The 24,992-nt window shown below is 36.9% G+C and overlaps 2 protein-coding genes and 1 long non-coding RNA gene across 9 annotated transcripts; 2 read left to right on the top strand and 1 right to left on the bottom strand.

The window, feature by feature from the left end:
• The first annotated feature begins 221 nt into the window (after window positions 1–221).
• gpa33b (glycoprotein A33 (transmembrane), paralog b) lies at window positions 222–4,925 on the top strand. 4 transcript variants are annotated; one of them, XM_077216786.1, is made up of 9 exons: window positions 222–370; window positions 494–710; window positions 833–997; window positions 1,086–1,202; window positions 3,413–3,524; window positions 3,637–3,988; window positions 4,067–4,118; window positions 4,155–4,281; window positions 4,493–4,925. In XM_077216786.1, the coding sequence occupies exons 1-9, from the start codon at window positions 236–238 to the stop codon at window positions 4,506–4,508; spliced, it is 1,293 nt and encodes a 430-aa protein (XP_077072901.1). In that variant the 5' UTR covers window positions 222–235; the 3' UTR covers window positions 4,509–4,925. The 4 variants fall into 4 exon arrangements, with proteins under 4 accessions (XP_077072901.1, XP_077072902.1, XP_077072899.1 ...); XM_077216787.1 differs by having other exon boundaries at window positions 4,067–4,108; window positions 4,187–4,925; XM_077216784.1 differs by having other exon boundaries at window positions 4,155–4,925.
• A 250-nt stretch (window positions 4,926–5,175) lies between these two features.
• On the top strand, window positions 5,176–22,510 carry ildr2 (immunoglobulin-like domain containing receptor 2). 4 transcript variants are annotated; one of them, XM_077215343.1, is made up of 10 exons: window positions 5,371–5,515; window positions 8,589–8,918; window positions 10,431–10,550; window positions 14,666–14,722; window positions 15,586–15,732; window positions 15,821–15,985; window positions 16,911–17,024; window positions 17,732–17,930; window positions 20,024–20,684; window positions 21,917–22,510. In XM_077215343.1, exons 1-10 carry the CDS (start codon window positions 5,470–5,472, stop codon window positions 21,950–21,952), a joined length of 1,875 nt encoding a protein of 624 aa, XP_077071458.1. In that variant the 5' UTR covers window positions 5,371–5,469; the 3' UTR covers window positions 21,953–22,510. The 4 variants fall into 4 exon arrangements, with proteins under 4 accessions (XP_077071461.1, XP_077071458.1, XP_077071459.1 ...); XM_077215344.1 differs by lacking the exon at window positions 14,666–14,722 and having other exon boundaries at window positions 5,384–5,515; XM_077215345.1 differs by lacking the exon at window positions 16,911–17,024 and having other exon boundaries at window positions 5,384–5,515.
• Window positions 15,886–24,755, bottom strand: LOC143723257 (uncharacterized). Its single transcript, XR_013197073.1, has 4 exons — window positions 24,654–24,755; window positions 20,843–20,969; window positions 17,326–17,361; window positions 15,886–15,979 (listed from the first exon to the last, which is right to left on the bottom strand). It is a non-coding gene; the product is annotated as an uncharacterized LOC143723257 (long non-coding RNA).
• Window positions 24,756–24,992: the final 237 nt, after the last annotated feature.

The following is a 24,992-nucleotide window of genomic DNA, read 5'->3' as shown; positions in this document are numbered from 1 at the left end:
TACAAGGAAATTTTACTAAATATTTCAGATCATTCTCTCTTATTATAATTTTGTTTTATTTTTCTTAAAGTTTTGTGAAATATTATTTTACAATTCTGCATTTTAAACATTACTCCACGCTTGAATACTGAGTTTTTAAAATGACTTAATAATTTGCGACATTGTGTGATATTCACAAAGTTGTCTTTTTTGCCTCATAGTGATCGACTACAAATCTTTTGGACTGGAAGTGACAATGAGTCAAGCTTCCATGGAGGTTGCCAGGGGTGATGATGTCACCCTTACATGTAATTTTAAACCTAAAAATCAAGTAAACGAACTTATCGTTATAACATGGAGTGGTCATTCTGATGAGACATTTGGAGACAAGGTAAGCCTAAAAAATTGACAGCATTGATAAACTTCAACTGTCTAAATACCACTAACCATGATAAGTGTAAAAACAATGACTGTTTATTAATGAATAATTGGTTCTTTGTTTTGGCCCTAATAGGTAGTTTTTGGTAACTATTACTCTAATACTCGCAAAGTAGACATTGGACCACAGTATGAAGGCAAAGCCACGATAGACACTGACCTGAATGCAAAAACATCAAAACTGACACTAAAACAAGTCACTCTTAAGGAAAGCAGAATAATTAAATGTTATGTTCAGATTCCTGGAGACATTGATGGCAAAACAGCGGACAATACTTTTCTTTTGGTTCAGGGTAAGATCTCTGGCACTTTGTCAAACTTAGAACTTAATAACATCTCAAAATTAAAAATTCCATACATGGCAAGTGGAATGCTTTTTAAAAATGTTGAACGAATATCTACATTTGTCTTATAGTTGCACCATCACAACCTGTTTGTAAGGTAGTAGGCACAGCAGAATATGGACACAATATTAGCCTAACCTGTGTTTCTGAGGAGGGCTCGCCATCACCCACATACAAATGGGAGAGATATGATGTCAAAAATGTCCCAAAAGCATTTCCTCTTAAAACCACTGAAAGTAAGTGTTGTCTCTCTTTCAGTGGAATAGATTAATAACTTTTTTTTCTCATGAAACGCTAAAGTTTGCACATGATTTTGTGTAACAGAGGATGGAGTTCTGGCTTTGGTCAATGCATCCATGGAGACATCAGGTTACTACATCTGCCTGTCAACCAATAAGGTCGGATCAGCCAAATGTAACATGACATTGTCTGTAATGCAATGTGAGTATTGCCACATTTGCCTGCTTTCTTTCTGTATAATTTTATATGAGTGTTTACTTTCCAGATTAATTTTATTCAGATCATTTTACCATGTTTTGATTATTGTACCAGATTATTGTACCATGTGCTGGAGTAGATTTTACAGAGTGCTTGACTCTTGCATTGTCAATACAAGATCTTGTATTGTGCGAAAACAGATCAAACAACATTTCCATTAAGAGGTGCATCAATATTTTGGAGTGAGAGATGCAAGAATTCTGTTTTCACACAATACAAGATATTGTGTCTACAATACAAGAGTCAAGCACTCTGTAAAGTCTCCTCCAGCACATCCCAAAGACTTTCAATGAATTGAAGGTCTGGACTCAGAGGTGCCAATTCATGTGTGAGAATGATTCTTCATGCTCCCTCGCAACCATCTTTCACAATTTGAGACTGATGCATCTTGGCTTTGTCATCCTGGAATATGGCCATGACGTGTCCTACATGGTTGTTTAAGAAATGAAAAGCTACACACTGCATCAGTTAGGGTTAGAAGAATAATCACAGCAATAATGATCGAGTTATCTGAATGTCAACATGACATTGACAATTGACCTAATCTGGATAGACTACACTCCTCATTGTTATGTTATTCCAACACACTCTCATGAAAATTTGTAACTTTGTTTGGTCAAATCTGTACATTTTCGTACAATGTTATTGCGGCCCAGCTTGATGGTTAGGCTTATGGGTGGGGTTAGAGGCGGACCTTCACGCTTATGTTTTTCTTAAAAATCATACATTTCTATACAATTCCCATTGTACAAATTCATACGAAATTGTCACGTTGTAAAAAAAATTACATTTTCTCATGAGGTCGGGTTACAGCATGAAAACATGGAAGTACGCTGATGTTTCTAGCTACTTAAGCTTGACTTTACATTTAAAAATGTGTTGCGCAAGTACACTGATGTTAGAAGTTTTGACATAAATTATGTGATTACACACAGAAAGTTTTTTTCCCACTTTTATGCACATATAAACATTCATCAACTTGCACATCGGTTGTAGTAAATGGAAGCTCAAGCATGTCCGCTTGATGTGCAAGAACCAATAAAGTTCATTCTTGAGTGTTACGCAGCACGTTTGAGCTTACAGAAACAATGAGGTTTGTTCTTGCACATCAAGCAGTTCGGTTGAGTTTCTGTTTCTGTTCGCTGATAGCTTAAAAAAAGATGAACAAAAGTTTTACATTTGGAATGACATGAGTAATTAATGACAAAACTTTAATTTTTATTTTTGGGTGAACTAACTCTTTAACAGTGTAAGAAATTTATCAGAAAAGTCAAGTCAATCAGAGAAGAGAAGTCAATCCGACAGTTTTATGGGACATATTATGCCCCTTTACACAAGATTTAATAGAAATTGTTGGTGTCCCCAGATTGATTCAGCTCAAAATACCCCCCAGATAATTTATTATAGCTTGTCAAAATTGGGTGTGAGAAAAACGCGCTGTTTTTGTGTCTTTTGTGTCTAAAGAAGACGGCCGATCACTTACACAAGCTTAGTTTGGATACAATTACAAAACATGCGAATCTCTGTCATCTAAAATCTCAGAAATAACCAGTAGTGGAGTGCAGCCAGGAAGAGAGAAACTCAGGAAAAGGTTGCAACGTTTAGACTGCACCTGTATCTTTCTGAATGTTTAGTGGATACATTTTTGTAGTTGTTGTGGAGTTACATTGGTTCATCTGTTTCTGGGCGATTTCCGTTGAAAATAAAAAAAATCCACTGCTCTCTTGTCTCCTATGAGGCTGGGACTCTATAGTATTCTGTGCTTGCCTGTGGAGCAACGACAGAACAGTTCGCATGCTTTCCTTTGCTCGAACTTTTCCCACTGTGTTACTTCTTACACTGTTGTCACTTGCGAAAACCAAACTTGCAGATTAATTGTCGGTAATATTATAATATCCCCTTTCTACATCAGAAGGGGAGCGCAATCTGATCGGCCTATTTTTGACATGCTTGCAGAGAAAGGCTTACCAAAACTAAGTCACTGGGTTGTCACTTTTTACGTTTTCTGGGTTGGTAGACGTACTGGGACCCAATTATAGCATTTAAACGTCACATTTTGATGATATGTCACCTTTAATGCATGAAATATTGACCTCAAAGACTTTCAGCTTAATTTGCTAAATTTTAATTTCCATATCTTTCTGTTTTTACAGCCTCTATGAATTTTGCCACAATAGGCATTGTTGCTGGTTGTATTCTTGGAGCTGCAGTGCTTATAATAATCATCATCTGCTGTGTCCGCAAACGGAAACAGAAATCAAAAGAGTAAGAGTCAAGTGGAATAGGTTGCCATGTATCCTCTGGAAGCTATAAATGAAGTGTTTGTTGGTATTTAGGTGGTTCTGGTTTTTATGAAGTTTATTTTTTATTGCCTCAGAGCTCCAGTGGTGGAATACCATGACACACCACACATAGAATATATTGAGGAAGGGAATCTGCACATCACTGAAGAGAGAACTGACAAAGCTCGAAGTGATGACAATGGAGGTGGCCGTGATGACGTCGGTGACCGGTATGATGACCGCAAAGGTAGCCCTGATGACCTCAGCGTTCGCTATGATAATCGCAAAGGTAGCCGTGATGACCTCAGAGATTGTGATGACCTCAGAGATCGCTATGATGATCGCAAAGGTAGCCGCGATAACCTCAGAGATCGCTATGATGATCGCAAAGGTAGCCGTGATGACCTCAGAGATCGCTATGATGATCGCAAAGGTAGCCGTGATGACCTCAGAGATCGTGATGACCTCAGAGATCGCTATGATGATCGCAGAGGTAGCCGTGATGACCTCAGAGATCGTGATGACCTCAGAGATCGCTATGATGATCGCAAAGGTAGCCGTGATGACCTCAGAGATCGTGATGGCCTCAGAGATCGCTATGATGATCGCAGAGGTAGCCGTGATGACCTCAGAGATCGTGATGACCTCAGAGATCGCTATGATGATCGCAGAGGTAGCCGTGATAACCTCAAAGATCGGTATGATGATCGCAGAGGTAGCCGCGATGACCTCAGAGATAGGTATGATGATCGCAGAGATCGGTATGATGACTATAGAGATCCCTATAGATAAAATCATTAAGCTCAGTATGATAATCAGTATGTGATGAACTGTTGAATTATTATGACAGCCATCAAAATGTTGCTATAAGGAGGATGGCAGTGAGCCAAGGCCTCTACAAATCTTTTTCCTGTGTTGATAATCAAATGAAATTGTGCTTTATCCCTGCAGTGGCAAATGCATCTGATTCTTCTGACCTCAACAAATTATCCTTTTTTATTTACTTTTTTGTTTTATTTTACAGGATTGTAATAGTATTTTATATACAGCATGTAGAGTTTTTTGTGTTCTGTCTATCAGCTAAAGTAATTAGGCAAAATCTTATTTTTGTTCTTCTGAATCATGCGTGTTTTCAGTCATTTTTTGGGCAGGTGTTCAGAATGGTGCTTAAGGACGGTGACATCTCTCCACTTTTTTGTACATTTCTATATTATTATAAGAATTGGAAAATCCAATGAAATAGGCCCTACTTAATTATACTAATTTATAATTTGCAATCTTTATAATTCTGCATAATTTTTATGAGCAGTTTTAAGAGCTGGTTAGGACATTTTCAGTAATTTTACGGCACAATGTTGGAATTTATAAAAATGTCTATAACTAATTCTTGTTACACACACTTGTTTGTCACATTCTAAATAAATAAGTGATTTTAAAATACTGAATGCATGACTGTTTATTTTTCTCGTTTTTTCCATTAATATGTGTCTTTGTAACAAGAGCAAGCTCTAATTATTTCAGCTAACAAATAATAAGCTATTTTTTCCCAGACAAATCACACCTGAAGTCACCTTAAGTTACAGCTCAATACTTTGAATGCAATATGTTGCAGTATTTTTCTGAAAGACGGATCCACTTTAGAAGATTGGGAGACCGTGTTGGTGGCTGTTATGTAAAGTCGTTTCTGATAGTCATTTGACAGCTATTTAATTAAACATATTTATATGTATTTTATCAAATACATTTTTCATCTCAACAGCCTTTTAGCATACATTGGTTTTAGATGCAATTTTCACAGTTTCTTCCCCCTTAGTAAAGTGGTACAGTCCGCTCAACCAGCGCAGAGCAGGCAGAGATGAAGCAAGCGAATAACAGTCCGGGAGAAGATGGACTAGATAGCTGCAATATTAACCGCACTAAACTGGATCATGGTTCTGTTACACGGTTCCTGGATTCTATTCATACTGTTTTCACGTAAGTAATTAATATCTTTTCTTTTTGGTCATGAAACGGAAATAGAAAACTGGGACAGGCAACTAAAGCAACAGGTTGAGAGCTTAGAGAACCTTGAGCTCGGCTTTATTTTTAGATTGATCACGGGTCCTCGCGACGGTTTTTACTATTATCCATTTACATTTACACCTGAAAAAACATTTATAATTTACTAATTTTATTAACATTTTTTCATATATGTATGTATTTTAATAACAGTCTGTTGGGCATTTTTTATTTTAAAATAAGTGTGTTATATACAAAACTAAAAGCTAAAAACTTAAACTAAAATAATCAGATAAATGACTCTGATTTAAATAAAAAATGTACATTTGCCCAAAAATAATCTTTATTATATTGATTATTGATGATTATAGAATGGCTATGTATATATAGCCTACATACATATATACACGATTTTATATAAGTAAATAAAAGTATATAAATTTAAAAGACTTCACAGCTCAAGATTGTAGTAGCCCAGATAGTATGGAGAACATTTGAAACTATTTAACATCCCAAAGTTGTTGTTGTTGTGGGAGAGAAGAATTGTGGGAAGTGCTGCTGGAATGTGTGTCAGGGAGTGCAGCTGCATTGTATCAGTTCTTGAAGGGTGGATGCAACTGAGACAACACAATATATGATGGTTGTTTTATGAGCAAGTTAGTGGCCACCTTTGTGAACTGATGTGAACTAAAACTACACTTTTAAAAATCCCTCTCAGTAGACAGTGTATATGTGAATTTGCATAAACTGTAGAGAAAAGTTGTTTTGAGCTGTTGAACTGCTGAATACTTTTATATACATATACACCTCCCTATAAGGGTTTAGTTAGCATCAGCAGCTCATTAACATACAATCAAGTAAAGTTTCCTGCTACTAACGGCTTGTTTTAAATCTCTTTAACCTAATTGGGCGTTCATGTATGCCTGAGTCAATGAGTGTATCTTATTGGTGGGAACTCAACATCCCCCTCCTGCACTGAGTCTTAGTGGGTGGGGGTTCACCGTAATGCCAAACAATGAGTCAAACAGGCAAGAGGGAGGACAAAAGGAGGACCCCATCCCTGAACTGAGTATTAATGAATGTAATCAAGAATTCTCGCCTATATTTCCCTCAGCAACATTATCATTCTAAAGAAAAGATGGAAAATGCTCAGGAAGCTGCTCTGTTTCCTCTAAGACAACAATGAATGAGTGTAGATTTCATCCAGACATCTGTGATGACTGGCAGTTGTATATTTTTATGTGGTGTGCTCCACCCTTTGACGAGAATGAGGGTGTCTCTGTGTTTGTGGGAGAGACCTCTGCTCTATTTGGACTAAACTTGATCTTTCATAAGAGTTTTCTCAGAATATTTGAGTTCCACCCCAAACAGTCAGAGCTACAGATGGTGACGTCTCTACAAAAAACCACAGCCCCCACCACTCTGCGCCCCCTGCATAGCATGGAATTTAACTGTCTTAACTCACACTTCTCTTTCTTTCTCTCTCTGGGTTTTTCACACCAGCAGATTCTCCTCTCGGGCACTTCTCCGATTATGTCTGGCTTTCTGTTCCCACACACGGCTGGACAAATACAATCTTTCATGCTCACACACACACACACACACACACACACACACACACACACACACACACACACACACACACACACACACACACACACACACACACACACACACACACACACACACACACACACACTCAAAGGCTGACTGACTGGATCCAGATGTTTTGAGTGTTGTTTTCAGGTCATCTCACCTTGTAATCTTTTGCTGATTCCCTTTGGAATGGAGTGACTAAGCATTCTCGAAAAGAGGCAGTGAGCAAAATCTTTTTTTTTTTCTTTTTTTTTTGATGCACTGGTTAGATAGGCCTAGTCTGAGAAAGGGCTTTGGGTAATGAACACATGGCTGTCTCTGACACTATGAAACATACCATTAGACTCAAACACCATAATACTAATCATGAACAGTAGTCATTACAGTTGCCGCTGAAAGCTCACTGTATCTTGGAATTTGCATTATTCTCTTTGCTCATGGGTGTGTTTGCTGTTCCACTAAATTCCACACAAAGGAAAGGATGCAGTTTTGTCTCATTTTCTTTGCATTATAGGCACCAAAAACACATTTTGTTGATGATAAATTAGAAATATTACCCTTGCACAAAATTAACCTACAACAAAAGTAGCTTCTTTTAAACACCCAATGTCAACCACTTAATATGGTGATTTTATCGTCTAATTTTTGACTGTATGCAACATTGAAAATGAAAAAGTGTCATAATTTGGTTAAACTTATGTTCAATTCAAAACGTTTTTGAAACAATTAGCTAATTTTAATATACAAAACATACAAATTTATTATAATTGTTACACCAATTGAATAACATTTCTGTAAACGACACGAAAACAAGAAAATAATTTTAATTAACTAATTAATTCATATTAAGTTTCTCAATGTTTTACCCAAATTGTAGTGTAGAAGTTATTACAAAACAAATATAATATTTATCAGTAACTACAAACCAACATTTTCATAGTTCTGGCATAGTTTTTTGTCTTTATTAAAAATCACACAAAACAATAATAAAAAAAAGTTTTTTTCTTAATTCTAACTGTGTATTTTCTAACTGTCACAACAGTTCTTATGCAAAACAAATATGTCGACATTATAAGTGGTTACAGAGATAAACCTGCCATTATACACTGAGGAATCTTTTTAAGTCATTCTGAACACAACAAACTCACATATGCGCCTTGTTAGTATGAGATGCGTGACAAACAGAAAAAAAGTGTTCTTAAACTGGATCAAAATATCACACGTTTTCTATCCTCCTCGGAAGCTTAAAAAATTGAAGTCGTGCCCATCATGCACGGTTTTAGCTAGCTTTGACTACTAGTGTCCATACTGCAAAACAGAGCAAACATTTAAGCAAAAGGTGTGTAGTGTGTATGACTTGTGTACAATGTAATTGTGTTGCTGTGCTGTCATTCAGTAATAATGTTTTGTTTCTCACTATAAATCTCTCTCTCTCTCTCTCTTTTTGGCACAGTGCAAAGTTGTAATGGTGTACAGGTGATTGTGAAAGATGAGAAGAAGTTTGCCATGCTGTTCTCCTCCATTGTTCTTCCGTGTCATTACACCACTCACTCCACTCAACCCGCTGTGGTACAGTGGTGGTACAAGTCTTACTGTACAGACCGCACTCGGGATTCCTTCACCTTTCCTGAGTCCCTAGGGGTCCGCATTTCTGATCTTGGAGCTACGTCTCATCTGGACTGCTCTGACAAGGGCCGCACGATCCGCATCGTGGCCTCAGGACAGGGAGCTTCCATGACCTTAGCAGAACACTACAAAGGAAGAGATATCTCCATCATTAACAGTAATGTCTTTGTTGTCTTATTACTGCACTTTTTTGTTGGAGGTTGTTTAGCTTGATTAGAGGTTAAGTTCTGTCAAAAATAAGGCAGAATATTGTCATGAATATGATCATAACCTTATAAACCTTTATAGTTTTTACAGATCAATAAGTGGCACATTAAAATGACAGCATTAGTAAGTTGGAAAGTGAAATTTCAAACTTAATGACTCACAAAGGGAACTTCCATGGTCATTTATTAACTAGACAATTCAACAGGTTAGTGTCAAACACAAAATGGTAAAAAGATCCAACAAGTTGGCAACCTTAATAATCAATTAAATAACATCTTGATTAGAGGGATTTATGAAGCAACGCTGGCATAATAACATTTACAAATCTAAGTTACACTTAAAATGTATACATTTCATTGCATTAGAAAAATAAGAATTTATTTAAAAGAAGACAGCTCAAGCATGCATGATAGTTACGTTTGATAGGTGTAAAACACTGCTGTTCGAAAGTTTGCGTTGGGTACACATTTTATGTTGTTGAAAGAATTATATTATGCTCACCAAGGCTCCATTTATTTTAATACAAATAAGTAAAAGCAGTAATATACTGAAATATCATTACAATTTAAACAATTTATTTTAATATCTATTTTAAAATGTCTTTACGGTCACATGATCCTTCAGAAGGGATTCTAATATGCTATATAAGGTATTATCAATGTTGAAAACAGTTAATGTGATAAACTACGCATGGGGTTACTCTTCTTGGGCACCTGTGTGAACTTAAGGGGAACTGACATCATACGTCCACAAACATGGCCTTGGGATCAGTTGGTTAAAAATAATTGCAAAATGACTTAGAAAAAGGACATCAGTTCTGAGAAAAAGTCTAGCATAATTTGTTTTCAGATGCCACTTATTTAATATTTCTTTTTAATGCAATGACTTAATAAAATGATACTTGTGGCTTAATGATCCAAATACTTCTTGGGGCCACTGTGTAATAAAATCATCTTGTTATATTATTATTACATTTTGAGCCTCCTCTATACGCTCAAGTCTGCAATTTTGTGTGTAAACCCACTCTCCCTAGGAAGCCCAGCCGATTGTGCTGTGTTTTCCTGTTCCTCAAATAGAGCTTTTTTTTTTCTAGGTCGCACAATGGTCAGGGGGCTGGACCTCATAAAGGCCTCACAAAACACCCCCACGGCTTTCCTTATCAAACGCAAACACCCTCTCGTCTGACTTTAGCCATTAAAGCTCTCCCTCCTCCAGTCACCTATCCAACAAAGACTATGGTTGTTCTGACAAAATATAACAGATAGATAATGTGTATGAATGATGTGTTGTTCTCACTGAATAAAAACATTAAGCGTTAAAAGTGACTCATGTAATTCAGATCAAACAAACTGCGCAACTGACAATGTTACGATGTAAATCAATAACGAAAAATATTAAAACTAAATAATTTTTTTTAATTTGGTTTAATAATATGAGTATAATATTTTCTGGCCTTTTATAGAAGCAGATCTGCACATTGGGCAGCTGCAGTGGGGCGACAGCGGTGTGTATTTCTGCAAGGTGACCATTGCTGATGATCTGGAAGGGAAAAATGAAGACCAGGTGGAGCTACTGGTGCAGGGTGAGTCTCTTGATTACTTTAGCTAGATTATCTGAAAGTTGTGAAGAAACGTTCTTCCAGTAATGTTGTTTTTATACTTTATTTTTATATAACTTTTCAGAACTAAGACAAAAAGTAACGGTCAACACAGGGTATTTACATGGAAATGTTTTTAAAATGTAACATGTAAGAAAAAGTAAAACTTGTTTCCGTAATCGGTTAGTGTTAGCACTATATTAAAGAGATCCTTGAGTCCAGGGAAGTCAACAGGTTATCATGTAATTATATACATATACATGCTTATAGACACACATACATACGTACACATTCATACTCTTCCAGTAATATTAATAAAACATTTGGTCAAAGTTATTTGGTCTTTCATAATGTTCTCAGAGATTTAGCTCAAAAACATGAATATGTTCGCCTAACACTTTTTTAAATGTTACTACTTTTTAGAAAGGCATTAATATGTGCTTTATAACTAATAAATAGCCAATATCCTAGTAATATCCATGCTAATAAGCAACTAGTTAATAGTGTGAATTGTACTCTAAATTAAATTGTTAACGCTGTGCTTTAGGGACTCCCAACATATGTGATTTATTTATAGAATTCTCAATGAAAAAGTGGCACTCTCTCTAGGACCTTGCTTTCCAAAAGTGTTTTACTTTTGAGTGTGGATGCTTGGTTGTTGTATTTAAATAATTGTTAATGCCTATCCCTCACTGAATTCCTAAGTGCACTTACAAGCGCTACCATGGCAACAACTGAACGGTGCATGCTTCTCAACATGGCTCAGATCCTTAATAAGAGAAGCTATTGTTCATTTGTGCCCTGGCATATCAGGACAACATCACATATTTTACATGTCCTGGACAGGATCACTGCGGTGAAAGACAATTTGTTTGGTGCTGTGGGACGAACCCCAACAGAATAAGTTATTTGTGTTTCACCTGGACAAAGCAAAGTCAGACTCCTCATGCCAGACAAAGAGTAAATAACTTGCTGGTATCGACATGAGCAATATAAGCCACTTCTTAAGCCGTTTCCATGGGAACGAAGGGGGGTTTCAGGGGCCAGAGGATGCCAGGGCCTCCAGAACAGTCCTGTGCGGTGAAGAGAAAAATAACATGAGAGGGTTAGAGCTTACACAGGAGGATCAACGAGAGTGTTATGTAGGTGCTAAGAAGTTGAGGAAGTCTCTCCTGCCCTCTGAGTAATCAAGATTTAACTGGTTTATAAAATGGAGAATATAATGTTTGACTTTGAACCAGACACTCCCAATTTCATCACACTTGCTGTGTAGTCATATTTTACTTACTGTTTAGCCCTTGGTTCTTAGTGATGCATGCTAAGAAAATCGACACTATTATTACTTAGAATTAGGAATTGCACTGTAATTACCAGCAATTTATTACAATTCCGTATTCAGAGATTTACTGTGTTATCAATACAGGTGAAATGAATCAATACAGTTTTATTGTGAAATCAAAATGTAAAACACAACTCAGCTGTTTATTATAACTAATTTTTTAGGACAGAAATTTGTTAGCTTACCTAAGCAAATGCCCTCATTTTCTATAGGTAATACAACAAATTACTGTGAAAAAAAATTGGTTAATCTAAACCGTTGAGTTTCGCTAGACATTTTGGGGCCAGATTTACTAAACAGGGCGCAAACCCATAAAAGCGTTGTTGGGAGTGGAAAGTTCTCCACGTGATCTACTGACGACGTGCAAATTAGCGTCTGGTTTAAGACATGCTTTTTTGGGGGGTGTTAAATAATGGCGCAAATACCAGTAAATTGACTAGCGCAAACGCATTATTTAACGCCCCAAAAAAACGTCTTACACCAGACCCTAATTGCACTGGTCTTGGTAGATTTATTAAAATAGTCTCCTCCCATACATTTTGTGTCTGAAAGGGGAACTCCTACAAATACATATGCAATAAGGTCAGCCTAAAAAAAAACTGCGTCGACACCTTTTCAGTGCTAATTTTTCACTGCAAGTGTTTATTGGTTGTAGGGTGTATTACAAATAAGGGATACTCCACCCAAAAATAAAAAGAAGTCTTTCTTCTGTGAATCACAAAAGATGTAATTTTGAAAAATATCTCAAGTGTTTTTTGTCCATACTAATTCATTGGGGATCAATGTTGTTTTGGCCATGGACTTCCATTTTATTGACCAAAATAAAATATCGTGTTTTGTGTTCCACAGAACAAAAAGTCATACAGATTTGGAACAATAACAGAATTTTCATTTTTGGCTGAACTATGCCTTTAAGTCTGATAATAACTTGCAATCTATACTACACAGAGCTTGCCAGTCTCTCTCTTCGTGTTTTTATGTCTCTTCATGAGGTCCCCTTTACTCTCAAGTTACGCTTGGTTTAATGACTGTAACGGAGGAGTAGAGGAGATTGGAGGTGGATATTATTTTTCCTCTTCCTGTCTGCCAGCTAAGCACTTCCTGTCTCTCAGGGCTAAATTTGCTCTGACAGTGGGCAGATTTGTTTACAACACCCTCTCATGCAGTTCAGACTTGCAGCTTTTTGTTAAGACTTGTAAAATAGGTCTGTGTTCACGAAATGTAAAGTCGTGATGAAATAGCGACAGATCTTTTCTTCCGTATTCTGACGTACACCCAAGTGAAACGGATTATTGGAAAAAAAAAATGTGGGGACTTCTATCCTTTGGTTGGTTATTGGATGGAGGCAGATCTGAATGCAAGCTTGTGGTCGATTGTAAGATAGGGGTGTGTATTAAGCGGACTAAAATGATTGGAGACGTCCAGAATATGTCACCAGAGAGAAGATGGAGTTTTGTAAGTTTGGACATTTTGATAAAAAAAAATCACAAGGTCAAAATAAAAAATAAAATAAACATATGCACTGATAATAACATGCATTTAGAAAATAGATAGGGTGAATTTTCATTTCATGACAACTTTAACAGAAAAGATTCGGTCTCCTGCACACTTGTTGCATTATGAATTACATTCAAACATAACATTTCAGGTTTTAGGCTAAACACTAAGGCCAGTTTAGATGGTGAGAATGCTCTTTATTGTTGGCAGTGTGTCAGCCATTGACAAAGTATTCTCAGTGTAAAATAGACTGTACATGTAAGGCCACCCCTTCATTTCACTCTCAGGGAAGATCTTTGTTGAAGGTAATTGGACAGTGCTCTGGGACACCTTTTAATTCCATACAATGCCAACACTGTCTCCATGGTGATGACGTACCCTTGCCCACTTTTCAAAATGGTTAATGAGGCTGTGTGATTAATTAGTCTCCCATATTCCTCCACTGTCTCCCCCACTGAAGCCCCCCTCTACCCCATATCTTTCCCACTCTCTCCGTTCGTGCACATTAGTGAACCTGATCTGTGCTCAAGCCAAATATAAATACTGAACGCTTGTACACATCTACATTAGCATAAGCCCTGGGAACCAGAAACATGTCAACATATCATTACTGTCAGTAACCACTACAGAAACACAGTACTGGCCTAAAGTTAGTTACTCATCCACAGTAGAAGATTTTGACCTTTCAGCTTTTCCTTGGCAAACCTTTTTCTGCAAACAAACACAGACACACACATACACACCTATGCACATACACTACCAATCATGTGTTTGGACACAGCTATGCATTTATATTACAGGTTATATTACAGACAGAATAATAGTTCAGTCATCGAAGGTATGAAGTTACAAAATTGGAAGTATAGGGATTATGCAGTGACCAAAATTGGTATCCACTCATGCTTACAAAACCCGTTTCAAGTATGTAAGCATCATGAGAAACATACATTCACTGAATTGTGTCCTGACTTTTGGCTGGTATTGTATATACATGCAGACTTATACTTTTGTATTCTTGAATAAAATATCAGACATTGTACTTGATTTAGTCTGAACTGAATAAAAGGCCAATCATGTTTAAAACCACAGATCAAAGTGATCAAATCAGCTTTCAACTTACCCTTTTGATTAATCCACAGCCACTAACAGTGTAACTTTTTCCATAATAACGAACACACACAAGCCTTTACCCACGACTCTAAACTTTGAACTTTCACCTGCTGCCCACTGCTGCTGTTCATATCTGATCTTCTCCCTTCTCCAGGTAGGACAGGTGTGCTGGATGACATCTTGCCTGAGTTTGATTTGGAGATTATGCCAGGTACGCCTGCCATACCTCTTTCTCCCCCTTTCCTTTTCAGTGAGTGCTCTCACACAGGTCCTTTTCAGATAATCTGCTTTATCCTCTGCTACAATCAACAAACTCCATAATGCCTGATCTGCTCCCTCTGAAAACAACAAATGATCATTCAAAATGTCAGGACACAATCAGCTTAGCATGACATTACTGTACATTATACGTACTGTATATGCAAGACGTAATGCATTATATTACTGCATACCTTTAAGAAACTTAATCACATGATTGTTACTTTTCCGATTCACGAACAAATGACTCTTATGAGCCAAAAAGACTCATGAACTCTGTTGAAAGGGGTTAATGTATGAATCAGTATGATGGATACGCCAGAGATCAGAAACATCAAGTTTCACTTTAGTTATAAATGGGTATATAAGCAAAATAGATATATTACAACTTAAATATCAAATCTGGAATCTAATTGAGAATTTTTGTGTTGATACTCAGCTCTGGTATAATGGTGTAAATTCATAAACAACCAAAAAATTTACTTTGCTCTTTTATTTTATTTAATGTCTTGGTAACCCCTATGCCGTAAGTGCTCAGAGACATAAATATGAACATTCTTGAAAATGTAAAGTATCTGTGTCAAGAAAAAGGTCTGTAATGTTTGCCGTTGGAATTTTAACACCACACCCAGAGGAAATTCATCATTAGCCCTGTAGACAGTCCAGATAAGAGGTTCTGCATCATTCACACTCTCCCTTGTGGTTGGTCATGATCAGAGACTTCACATCCTGTGGGCAAAAATGATTTTAGGACAGCACTTCCTTCAGGATTTGCTTGTGTCATTTCCTGATGAGTCTTTCTTGTCTCCCTTATAGAGTGGGTGTTTGTGGGAGTTGTCGTCCTTGGTAGCGTTCTCTTCCTGTTGTTGGTTGGGATCTGCTGGTGCCAGTGTTGCCCTCACTCCTGCTGCTGTTATGTACGCTGTTGTTGCTGTCCTGATACATGTTGCTGTCCAAAACACTGTGAGTACACAAACACACACATGCATACTACACGCATTGTTCGTATTCACAACCTGAAGAGAAAAAAAAATCACTTTTGCCTTCTCAGTATATGAAGCAGGGAAGATGGCAAAGAGTAGCCAACCTCCTCAGATTGCTATGTATCAACCTTACTACGTTCCTGGTGTTCCTGTGGTCCCTCCAGCCGCTCCATCCATCATTGAACCCAAGTTGTCTATAGTGCCTTCTTCAGTACAAAACAATATAGCTGGACGTAAGTGAAAATGCAACAGCATGTGTATAATCTTTTTCTTTAAACGCATCTCTCCAATGCCTGTCTAGTGAAAATGCATCTTCATTTGATTGAACAACTTACGTCTGCATCATCTAACTCAAATCAAACTCAATTTACATCCTCTTCATCTGATACTGTAACTTTCATCTTCATGCTAAAAAAAACAGGCTAAGGTATTTAGAATTGTAAGGAATTGTGGATGGATGAGATGAGAGTGTTGCTGTATTTGAGTATGAGTGAACATGAGCTAACAACAGTAAACAAAGACTTGGAAGTAGAATCTTAAGTTTTGAAGATGGTGACTGTGGAACAAGCTAGCTGGCATTGTGAGGGTAGCAGTTGTTTTGTCTATGGGATTGGTGAATGGTTTCCCACTGTGTGTGTGTTGTATCAACAAGTAAAACATTTCCCCTCAGCTGAGTGGCAAACACTGAAGGGGAATTGGTTCAGTGAAAGTCTATGGTTGTTATCATGTGTGGATGGCATTTTTACTAATATATTAATTTACTGTTATATTTAACTATTGTTATAACATTTACTTTTATGGACAGGAAAACATTTTAAAGTGTTTATTTCCCAATTTAAATTATTTATTTATTTGCAGTTTTACTTTTTAATTCCTTCAATTTATGAAGTTATATGAGTTGAATTGCAGGTGGTACGTGAAGAAGACAGGGTTTTGTGCTACAGCAGGCTCAAATGGATCAGTTTAATGAACTTGTCTCGAAATCCAATAATTGCGTAAATACAGTACGCAATATTCTAAAATTGTCTGCATGCTTCTGTAAGGGCTTAATTAAAGTATTGTAAGAGTGTTACGTGCGTGTTTTAACCTTAAATTATGCGCAGTATGTGTGATAATATGGGCACAGTAGCAACACACAGGTCATGTGTGTGTCCACAGAGCGCAGTGGCTATCGACTCCAGGCCAGTCAGTGTCAGGACGCTATGAAGGTTGTGTACTACATAGAGAGGGACCTGGCGCAGTTCCACCCTACCAAGGGGGCCTGTCATCCATGTAAGCCTGTATGCAGTCAGCATGTGTCTGTATTTGTGTGTATAAAAGGAAGGCTGAATTTTCATTTTAAATTTGAGTCAGTGAAAAGCTATGTAACAGTGGTCAACTGACACACCTTATGACATATTCATATCATCATCACGGTCCTTTTAAAGGTCATATGTGTAGTTTATGCAACATTAGCGACACTAAATCGAAGTGCAAAAATAATGATCGTTTCGTTTCCAATCTAAACTCTGCCTTTTACATCCATGGGATAGTTCACCCAAAAAATGGCAAATCTGAAAAATCATTTACTTACCTTTATGTTGTTCCAAACCTGTACGATTTTAATTTTCTGTGGAACACAAAAGATATCTTAAAGGATGTCACACTTTCATAAAATTAAAAAAAATAATAAAAAAATCAAAACACTTTTTTTGTGTGTTCCATAGAAGTAAGAAAGTCATACGTGTGGAACGGCATGAGAATTAGTAAATAATGACAGTTTTCATTTTTAGATAAACCATCCCTTTAAAATAAATCTGTGATTGTGCATGTTTCTTGATCAAAATTTATAATATTCTAACCAAGCTCATTATGTCTGCCGTATAAAGATCTTCTGCTACAGGCTATAGACAATGCCAATAGACTTGTGTTTTTTATGTGAGTGTTATCATAAAGAAAAGCAGAACATAATGTCCATAATGATGTCATTGTGTCAACAGCTGGCAGCCTATCAGAACTGAGCTCTCTGCATGATGGTGACGTAGACTTCAGACAGACCTATCGGCAGGTCCAGAGGAAGGCTCTATCACCCATCAGTGACCACATTGATGAGGCGCGTCTCCGAACAGCATCGATTGGCCATGGGCTGCGTACCCCACATTATCAGAGCAATCACTCACTGGATGAGCATGACAACAGGTACAATTTGTGAGTGTGTGGGTGTGTCTATGACCTTATAATTTAGCACAGGGATTTTCAAACTGGAGACACAAGATGGTGTTAGGTGGACTGTGGACACACTAAATTGATCAAAAGTGACAGTAAAGTAATTTTCAGTGTTACAAAAGATTTCTATTTCAAATAAATGCAGTTTTTTTTTTACTTCCCATTCATCAAAGAATCCTGATTTTTTTTTATTACGGTTTCCACAAAAATATTAAGCAGCACAACCATTTTCAACACTGATAATAATAAGAAAAGTTTCTTGAGCTCCAAATCAGCCTATTAGAATGATTTCTAAAGGATCATGTGACACTGAAGACTGGAGCAATGATGCTGAAAATTCAGCTTTACCATCACAGGAATAAATTAATAATACATTTAAATTACTATTTTTGCTGTATTTTAAATCAAAGCGTTGCCAATTCAGCGTGGATGAGGGTAAAATACTTCTTTCATTTGAAAAATCTTACCAACCCCAAACTTTTGAACTTTTAAGGCCCCGATATACTTAGTGAAATCGAACTGTTGTGACGTCATTTTGAATAAACTCATGGCAAAAATAAGTTTGTTTGGAGTTCGTTTTGGAAGTTCGAAACAGCTTGCCAGAAAAGTTTGCTTCAGCTGGTAAACACCCTTGAGCTACCATTGGTCCATGGTGATTGCGTGGTAGGTGTCCACTGAGGCTCCGGCTACTTCTATGGGTTCATTTCTTCTGTTCAGTCTGTCGAAGTCAGACGTCCAAACTTATCCTCATCATCACTATGATCAGACGCTTGCTTAACAGCTGTTTTCTCTGTTTATTTTGTTAAAAGTGCGCAGCACATATTTACTTATTCATCTAAATGCCGCTCTCAGAATTGTTCCCTTATTTACCCCTAAGCGAAGTACAAAAAAGAACTTCGCCGTAAGTATTCGTTCGGTTCACATGACGTCACTGTAGCTTTGCGCCGCCATCTTGACGACCGGCGGTCTCAGTAATGCCTGCAATATGTTGTGAAGTTGGCTACAACAACAGCCGAAAGAGGAACCCCGAACTGTTATTTTATTCTATACCAAAAGAAAAGGATAGAAGAAATGTCTCATATTGTATGAATGTCTAATATTGTATCATGTCTCATCTTTCTGTGCGCACACACCCGAGCCGACAGTGCAGTCTATGCAGTCATAGACTCCCATACAGCGTGCGAGTAATGAATTGAGCTCTGTTTCGTGTCTGAATGGACAAATACACACAACATTATGTTTAAATGTCCGTTTTGGAGAGTATTCACGTAAAATATGTCGGTTCTGTCTTAAATAGGGTTGTCATCCAGTATCTTTGGAAGAGAGAGAGAGAGAGAGAGAGAGAGAGAGAGAGAGAGAGAGAGAGAGAGAGAGAGAGAGAGAGAGAGAGAGAGAGAGAGCATGCAAATGGAAATTATCGCGGCCGGAAAAATTATCGAGCTCATTTTTTTATCGTGAGATTAATTGATTTATTGACCATCACGACAGGCCTAATCCAGATTAATGACAGCTAGCCGTGAGCCGTGGCTAACAGCTGGCAAGCTACCAGCTGAGCCACTTTGCTAGCTAACAACTCGCTGCCTAGTCAGAGCAAACTACCACCAAAATCATACATTTAGTTTTTTTTTATAATACCAACATTTCCCATGATTAAATATAAATCCTTGGTGGTGCACTTTAACGTTTGTAACCCATCCAGCCAAAGCATATTGATATGCGTCTGTACTCTTTGAAAGCACTTCAAGCGATCCCCACTGTATGGGAAGGGGTTATGCACAAGGTAAATATATATATCATGGAAGGCAAATTGGGGTAGCCTAAGTCTGGGGCAGATGATAAAGGAAAAAAGAAAGCTGGGGGTAACAAATAAGGATCGGAGCCTAAAATTTAAATTTTATCCATCTATCTCTGTCTTTCTCTCTCATTCAAATGGGCAGTTTGGGCGGCGCCCGTCGAGATCGGTCGTCAATATGGCGGCGTTCTATTTCTAGTGACGTAGGTGGCATCTATGAATATCGGGTCTTTACTATAAGTGTGCACTAATAATATCATGACTGTTTGTGCAGGTGGAATTGTCGCTCTGAGCACCTGCCACGCAAAGCCTTTGACGGCAGGGGGCGCACGGGGTCACTAGATGAGCTGGAAGAGTTTGCTATTTCGTATGGCCCACATGGTCGACGAAGAGGTGATGTTCGTGGACCTCAGCGAGACTTTGAAATGGGTCCAAGGTCGCGGGACCATCCCACGTCATACAGAGACGGGCCACGATATTCTCGCGAGGATGACGATAACAACTGGCGTCGTCGAGGCTCTCCCCCTTCCCCGCCAAAAAGACGTGACGCAGGCGGCAGTGAGCGTTATGTCGCTCGCCAGAGGTCGTATGACGATACCTACCTGAACACTTTATTGGAGCGCAAGGCTAGGGGCCACGGAGAGCGGGGTGGGAGGGCTGATGATGACAGCGACACTCCTTCAAAAGGCAGTTCCAAGAAGAGCAGTGACTGTTACCAAAGCAGATCACCTAGCAACCGCCCCGAGGAGGATGAATCTTTACCACCTTACTCTGAGAGGGAGGTGGAGAGGTTTAGAACTGAAGAGCTTATAGGGAGAGAACGGTACAGGAATGCTGATCCCGGCATGCGCCCTTTTTCATACACACGTCCGGCTCAAGGACTGTCCCATACGCTACAGGAGCGCAGGGAGGACAGAGACAAACCCAGGAAATTGGTGAGTTACTTATAACGGTCTGCCCTGGTTTCTGTACATTAAAGGGTGGAATAAACTTTCTTTAAATGTAATGTAAAGTCCCAATTGTTAAAGAGCACAAATAAGTGTTCTATCCTTGAAAACACGCTGTATATTGTCAAAAAAACATCTCAGCTCACCAGCCATGAATCTGAAAATTCTAAGAGTCCCAACATCAGTTTCAGAAAATCATGCACTTCTCAGAACTGTGGCCTTTTGAGTTATGCAAGGTCAAATCCAGCTTGCAACATCTCTCAATCCCATTCCCTACAATAAATTGGCAAAAATTACATTTACATATAAGACTTGTTCTTACAGCTTCAGATTTTATGGAGCTACTAGACTGACGGGTAAAATTATGATGTTTATTTTGTAGCTACCTGTTTTGTTATTTGAAACAGAATTTCCTATTGCAGACTTACAGTTTTGAATTACCATTAAAAAGAACTGGAGTAATGGCTGCTGAAAATCAGCTTTGCCATCTCAGGAATAAATTACATTTTAAAATATATTAAAATAGAAAACAGTTATTGTTAATTGCAATAATATTTCACAATATTACAGTGTTCACTGTATTTTTTTTATCAAATAAATGTAGCCTTGGTGAGCCTAAGAGACTTCTTTCAAAAAAATTAAAAAATCTTACCGAACCAAACTTTTACCGAACCAAACAGTAGTGTATATAATAAAAGAATATAGAAATAAATTTCTTGCAATTGTGACTAGGCTATATCTAAAAATCATGACTTTATTTCTCACAATGTGACTATTTCTTCTTTTATCTCACAATTACCTTTTGCGAATGACAATGACCTATTTTTAAATCTAAAGAAACATACTTCCATAGATAAGACATCTACTGCAGCCTAGATTTTTTTTTTTATGTAATTTATTTTCCAAAGAGTGTCTCAGAGAGATCTGATTATGAAATTATTTTAATTGTACAGTATGCTATTTTTGTATATGCATATGCATGCTGAAATGTAAATAATATTCTTTACAAGAATGTATGCAAGTCTGCTTTGAATCATCAAAAAGTTTGATTTCTCAGGCAGGGTTTATGTTTTTGTTCTGTTTGCCCGAATGTGCCATAAATGTCATCACTAACTCTAATGGGCTGTAAATACTGCATTACACTGGCACACTAACAACACATCTGCAAACGCGCCATGCTAATGGGTGTCTAATGTGTGGCTCTTGGTGTTTTTTAACAGACCACTCATCTAAGCAGAGACTCTCTAATTGTGTGACGTCCTCTGACTGAGCTGACATCATACTAATAACATCACCATCAAGCTGAAGAGAAATGCCCCAGACACTAAGCATCAATCAGTCAGCAAGACACATTTTATGCAGGATCACACAGAAATGAAGAGATTAAGAACTTTTTGCTGGTCACGGGCATGAACGTAGTGTGTGTGTGTGTGTGTCTGTTTTTCTATATTGCTTAATTATGGCCTACATTCTTCATTAGTCCCTGAGACTGCCGCTGCACTAAAGTTATGTTAAAAATGACTTTGAAATGGTTCAGATGATATTCAAGTGTTCTAAACATTCCTTTGTATTTTGTATATCTTCAGTACTGTAATGGGACACTGTCTCTGATATTTCAAGATGGCCTTTGTTTGCACTGTACTACACATTTGTGTCATTGTTCATCAGTTGGCTGACTCTCAAGGGAAGCATGTATGTTTGTGCTTTTCATAATGTGACATTTATTTGTATTCCATGATTTTAAAATAATTTTGATGAGGGTCAAAGACGAAAAGGGGTTTAAAGCATAAAAAAAAGTGTAATACAGCTTTAAATTGTGTGTGTGTGTGTCCCATTCATTAGAATGTGTCCTGTTTATTTTTATATTTTTCTGAGAAAAAGAAAATTACTCGTACATTTTTTACCATGATTTACAGTAGACACCAAATGTTATTCAGTGTAACAATAGTTTATATACCAAAAATATTAAATTTTTATTCAAACAAAAGCCATTTGATGACTAATTAAAATACTTATTTTAGGATCACAGTGCAGTCCCCAAATACTAATTAATTGTATTTTTTTTATATCTTTATACTGCCACTACCCTTCAAGCCACTAGGTTTTACTTGTCAGCAAGAAGTTTTTGTAAGGAAGTAAAAATCATTTAAAAATATAATACAATTCATATTGTTTTGTATATTTTAAAAAGTTCAGGGCAGAATAAGTATATTGTTAAATTTTTACATAAATATATCTGATTACGCTGAATTATCATAGTTTGTTACTCTTAATGACATTTTGTCAAAAAGGAAGATAATATTGTCATTGTTCCTATAATTGCAATGTTGTTAGTATTAGTCTGCATCATTAAATTAGTTTTAATAATATTCATGAGTAAATTATGACATAAGCCAATGTTGAAAAACAAGCATTTTATTCTACTGTTCTGAAGCTCCCTTCCATACTTAGCTTGTCACTTTGTTTCTGACTTGCTTAGCTCCAAAAATTACTCCTTGCAGCTATGAATACTTTCTGTTTGCCAATAAATAACATTACCAGGATGGTATTTTGGGTGGAAAATCCCCTAAATGGCCTCTCTTGAACTTTTAGAAATAACTCTCTCCAGAAATATTAGTAAGCTATTATTCTGACAATTGCAATCCTCAATAACTTTCTCACTTTCTTACTAAAATTGCTGCCCAAGCTGCTGGGTCTGCATTTACTTTTTGGTTTTTTACAGGTCTCTCTGATAATGGGCATCTAAAATAAATCAATAACACAAATAAAACAATACAAAAATACCATTAAATAATAATTATATTTAACGCATGTTTTTTATTGCCTAACATTCCTCATTTATCTGTAATATAAATAAGATGCTAAACTCATCTATACAGTGATACTGTCATTCAGTGTAATGGATGACACTGTGGTGTAGGAGAGAATTTTTTTTGTGGAATTTCACTGAATGACAAGTGGTTTAGGTTAACATAACGAAAAGGGGAAATTATCAAATATTTAAGAGCAATAAACTTACTATTCAGCAGTGCCAAAGGATGTCACAGCCTGTTGACTATAATTTTTTAAAATTATTATTTCAGAATGGCTTCTTGATCCTTTTACACTACTATAACAAACAACATATTTGGGTCAAAATTCCACTGGTTATTTCATAACTTCAAATAAAAGCCAATAAGACATAGTCCTTTTAAAATAACACAGCCAACACTTATTTGAAAATGCTCAGAAAACAAATGTATGGTATTCAACGTTTATTTAAAGACGTAGTGGTAATTTCAAAGTGTGGACCATTACACTAAATTACATTTTTACATTTGGAACATTTTGACATTTTATTTTTGTAAAAGTTATTTGAAAGAAGACACTTTATTTGAATTTAATGTTTTTTTATGTAAAAAGTTTAATTTGATGTGGACACCAAAACAGTGATTTCTTGTCTTCGACCTATGAACACTTGCTCTGTTTTTTATTTATTATTATTTTATTTTTTTCAGATAACCTTTCTTGAGAAAATATCCCCGTTCCTTTTCATCTATATATAAGGGCATGGACAATTCTTTGCTCTTGGTTCAACATACATAGGAAAACAAATAAGACATTTTCCTCACCAACACAAAATCAAGGCCAAGCGGGAAACTAGACAGGACGCAGTAAACGAAAGGAAGCTTCTTTACAGGACAGTACAATACCAGGAAACAATCTGATACGAGCCCTCACAGGTGTTTAGTGGTCAAACTTTATGCTCAGATCTCAGTATCTCTTCAAACACTCATACATTGTGCTATATTATTAGCCTAATTATTATTAACGATTAATAATTTAAAAAAATCTACTGCCAATAAGATGTTTAGGCAGTTTATAGTTACCAAACGTCGCAAATCGCCATATTAATAATAAATGTGTGGCATTTTACAGTAATTGAATGAACAGAACTTAGAGCAGGAATTAGTTTACCTTTAATCACCCAGTCTGAGCTGGTTTGCTGGTCTCCTCCACATCTAGACAGGCTTGTCTGTTTGCTGGTTTTACAGGGATGCTTTTCAGCTGGTTCGTTACTACAAAAATAAAACATTGGGAAAACAGTCTAATCTTCCATCAAGTTACGCCACCTGGTGGTTAAATGTGAAAAATGATACCAACAAATATTTTTTTTTTCATTCTACCGAATAAAGTAAACGATGAAACAGACCTGGCACACATTATGAATAATATCAATGTGAAAAACAAGAATTTGATTTTGAACAATAATCACTAATGAATCACCATTAATAGAATAAAATTACCTAACTTGTT

The sequence above is a fragment of the Siphateles boraxobius genome, unplaced genomic scaffold, assembly GCF_051911475.1.
Source record: "Siphateles boraxobius isolate OS27281-9 unplaced genomic scaffold, OSU_SipBor_1 7, whole genome shotgun sequence".
NCBI lineage: Eukaryota > Metazoa > Chordata > Actinopteri > Cypriniformes > Leuciscidae > Siphateles > Siphateles boraxobius.
This window is presented reverse-complemented; position numbering and strand designations above follow the sequence as displayed.

What these genes read in the sequence shown, in the direction of transcription:
- gpa33b (XM_077216784.1), top strand. Translation starts at nt 236, where the DNA reads ATGAGTCAAGCTTCCATGGAGGTTGCCAGGGGTGATGATGTCACCCTT. An exon ending in TCCTCTTAAAACCACTGAAA is followed by an intron (nt 998 to 1,085) that starts GTAAGTGTTGTC and finishes TTTGTGTAACAG; the next exon opens with AGGATGGAGTTCTGGCTTTG. An exon ending in CGGAAACAGAAATCAAAAGA is followed by an intron (nt 3,525 to 3,636) that starts GTAAGAGTCAAG and finishes TTATTGCCTCAG; the next exon opens with AGCTCCAGTGGTGGAATACC.
- ildr2 (XM_077215343.1), top strand. Translation starts at nt 5,470, where the DNA reads ATGGTTCTGTTACACGGTTCCTGGATTCTATTCATACTGTTTTCAC. An exon ending in TCTATTCATACTGTTTTCAC is followed by an intron (nt 5,516 to 8,588) that starts GTAAGTAATTAA and finishes TTTTTGGCACAG; the next exon opens with TGCAAAGTTGTAATGGTGTA. An exon ending in AGATATCTCCATCATTAACA is followed by an intron (nt 8,919 to 10,430) that starts GTAATGTCTTTG and finishes GGCCTTTTATAG; the next exon opens with AAGCAGATCTGCACATTGGG.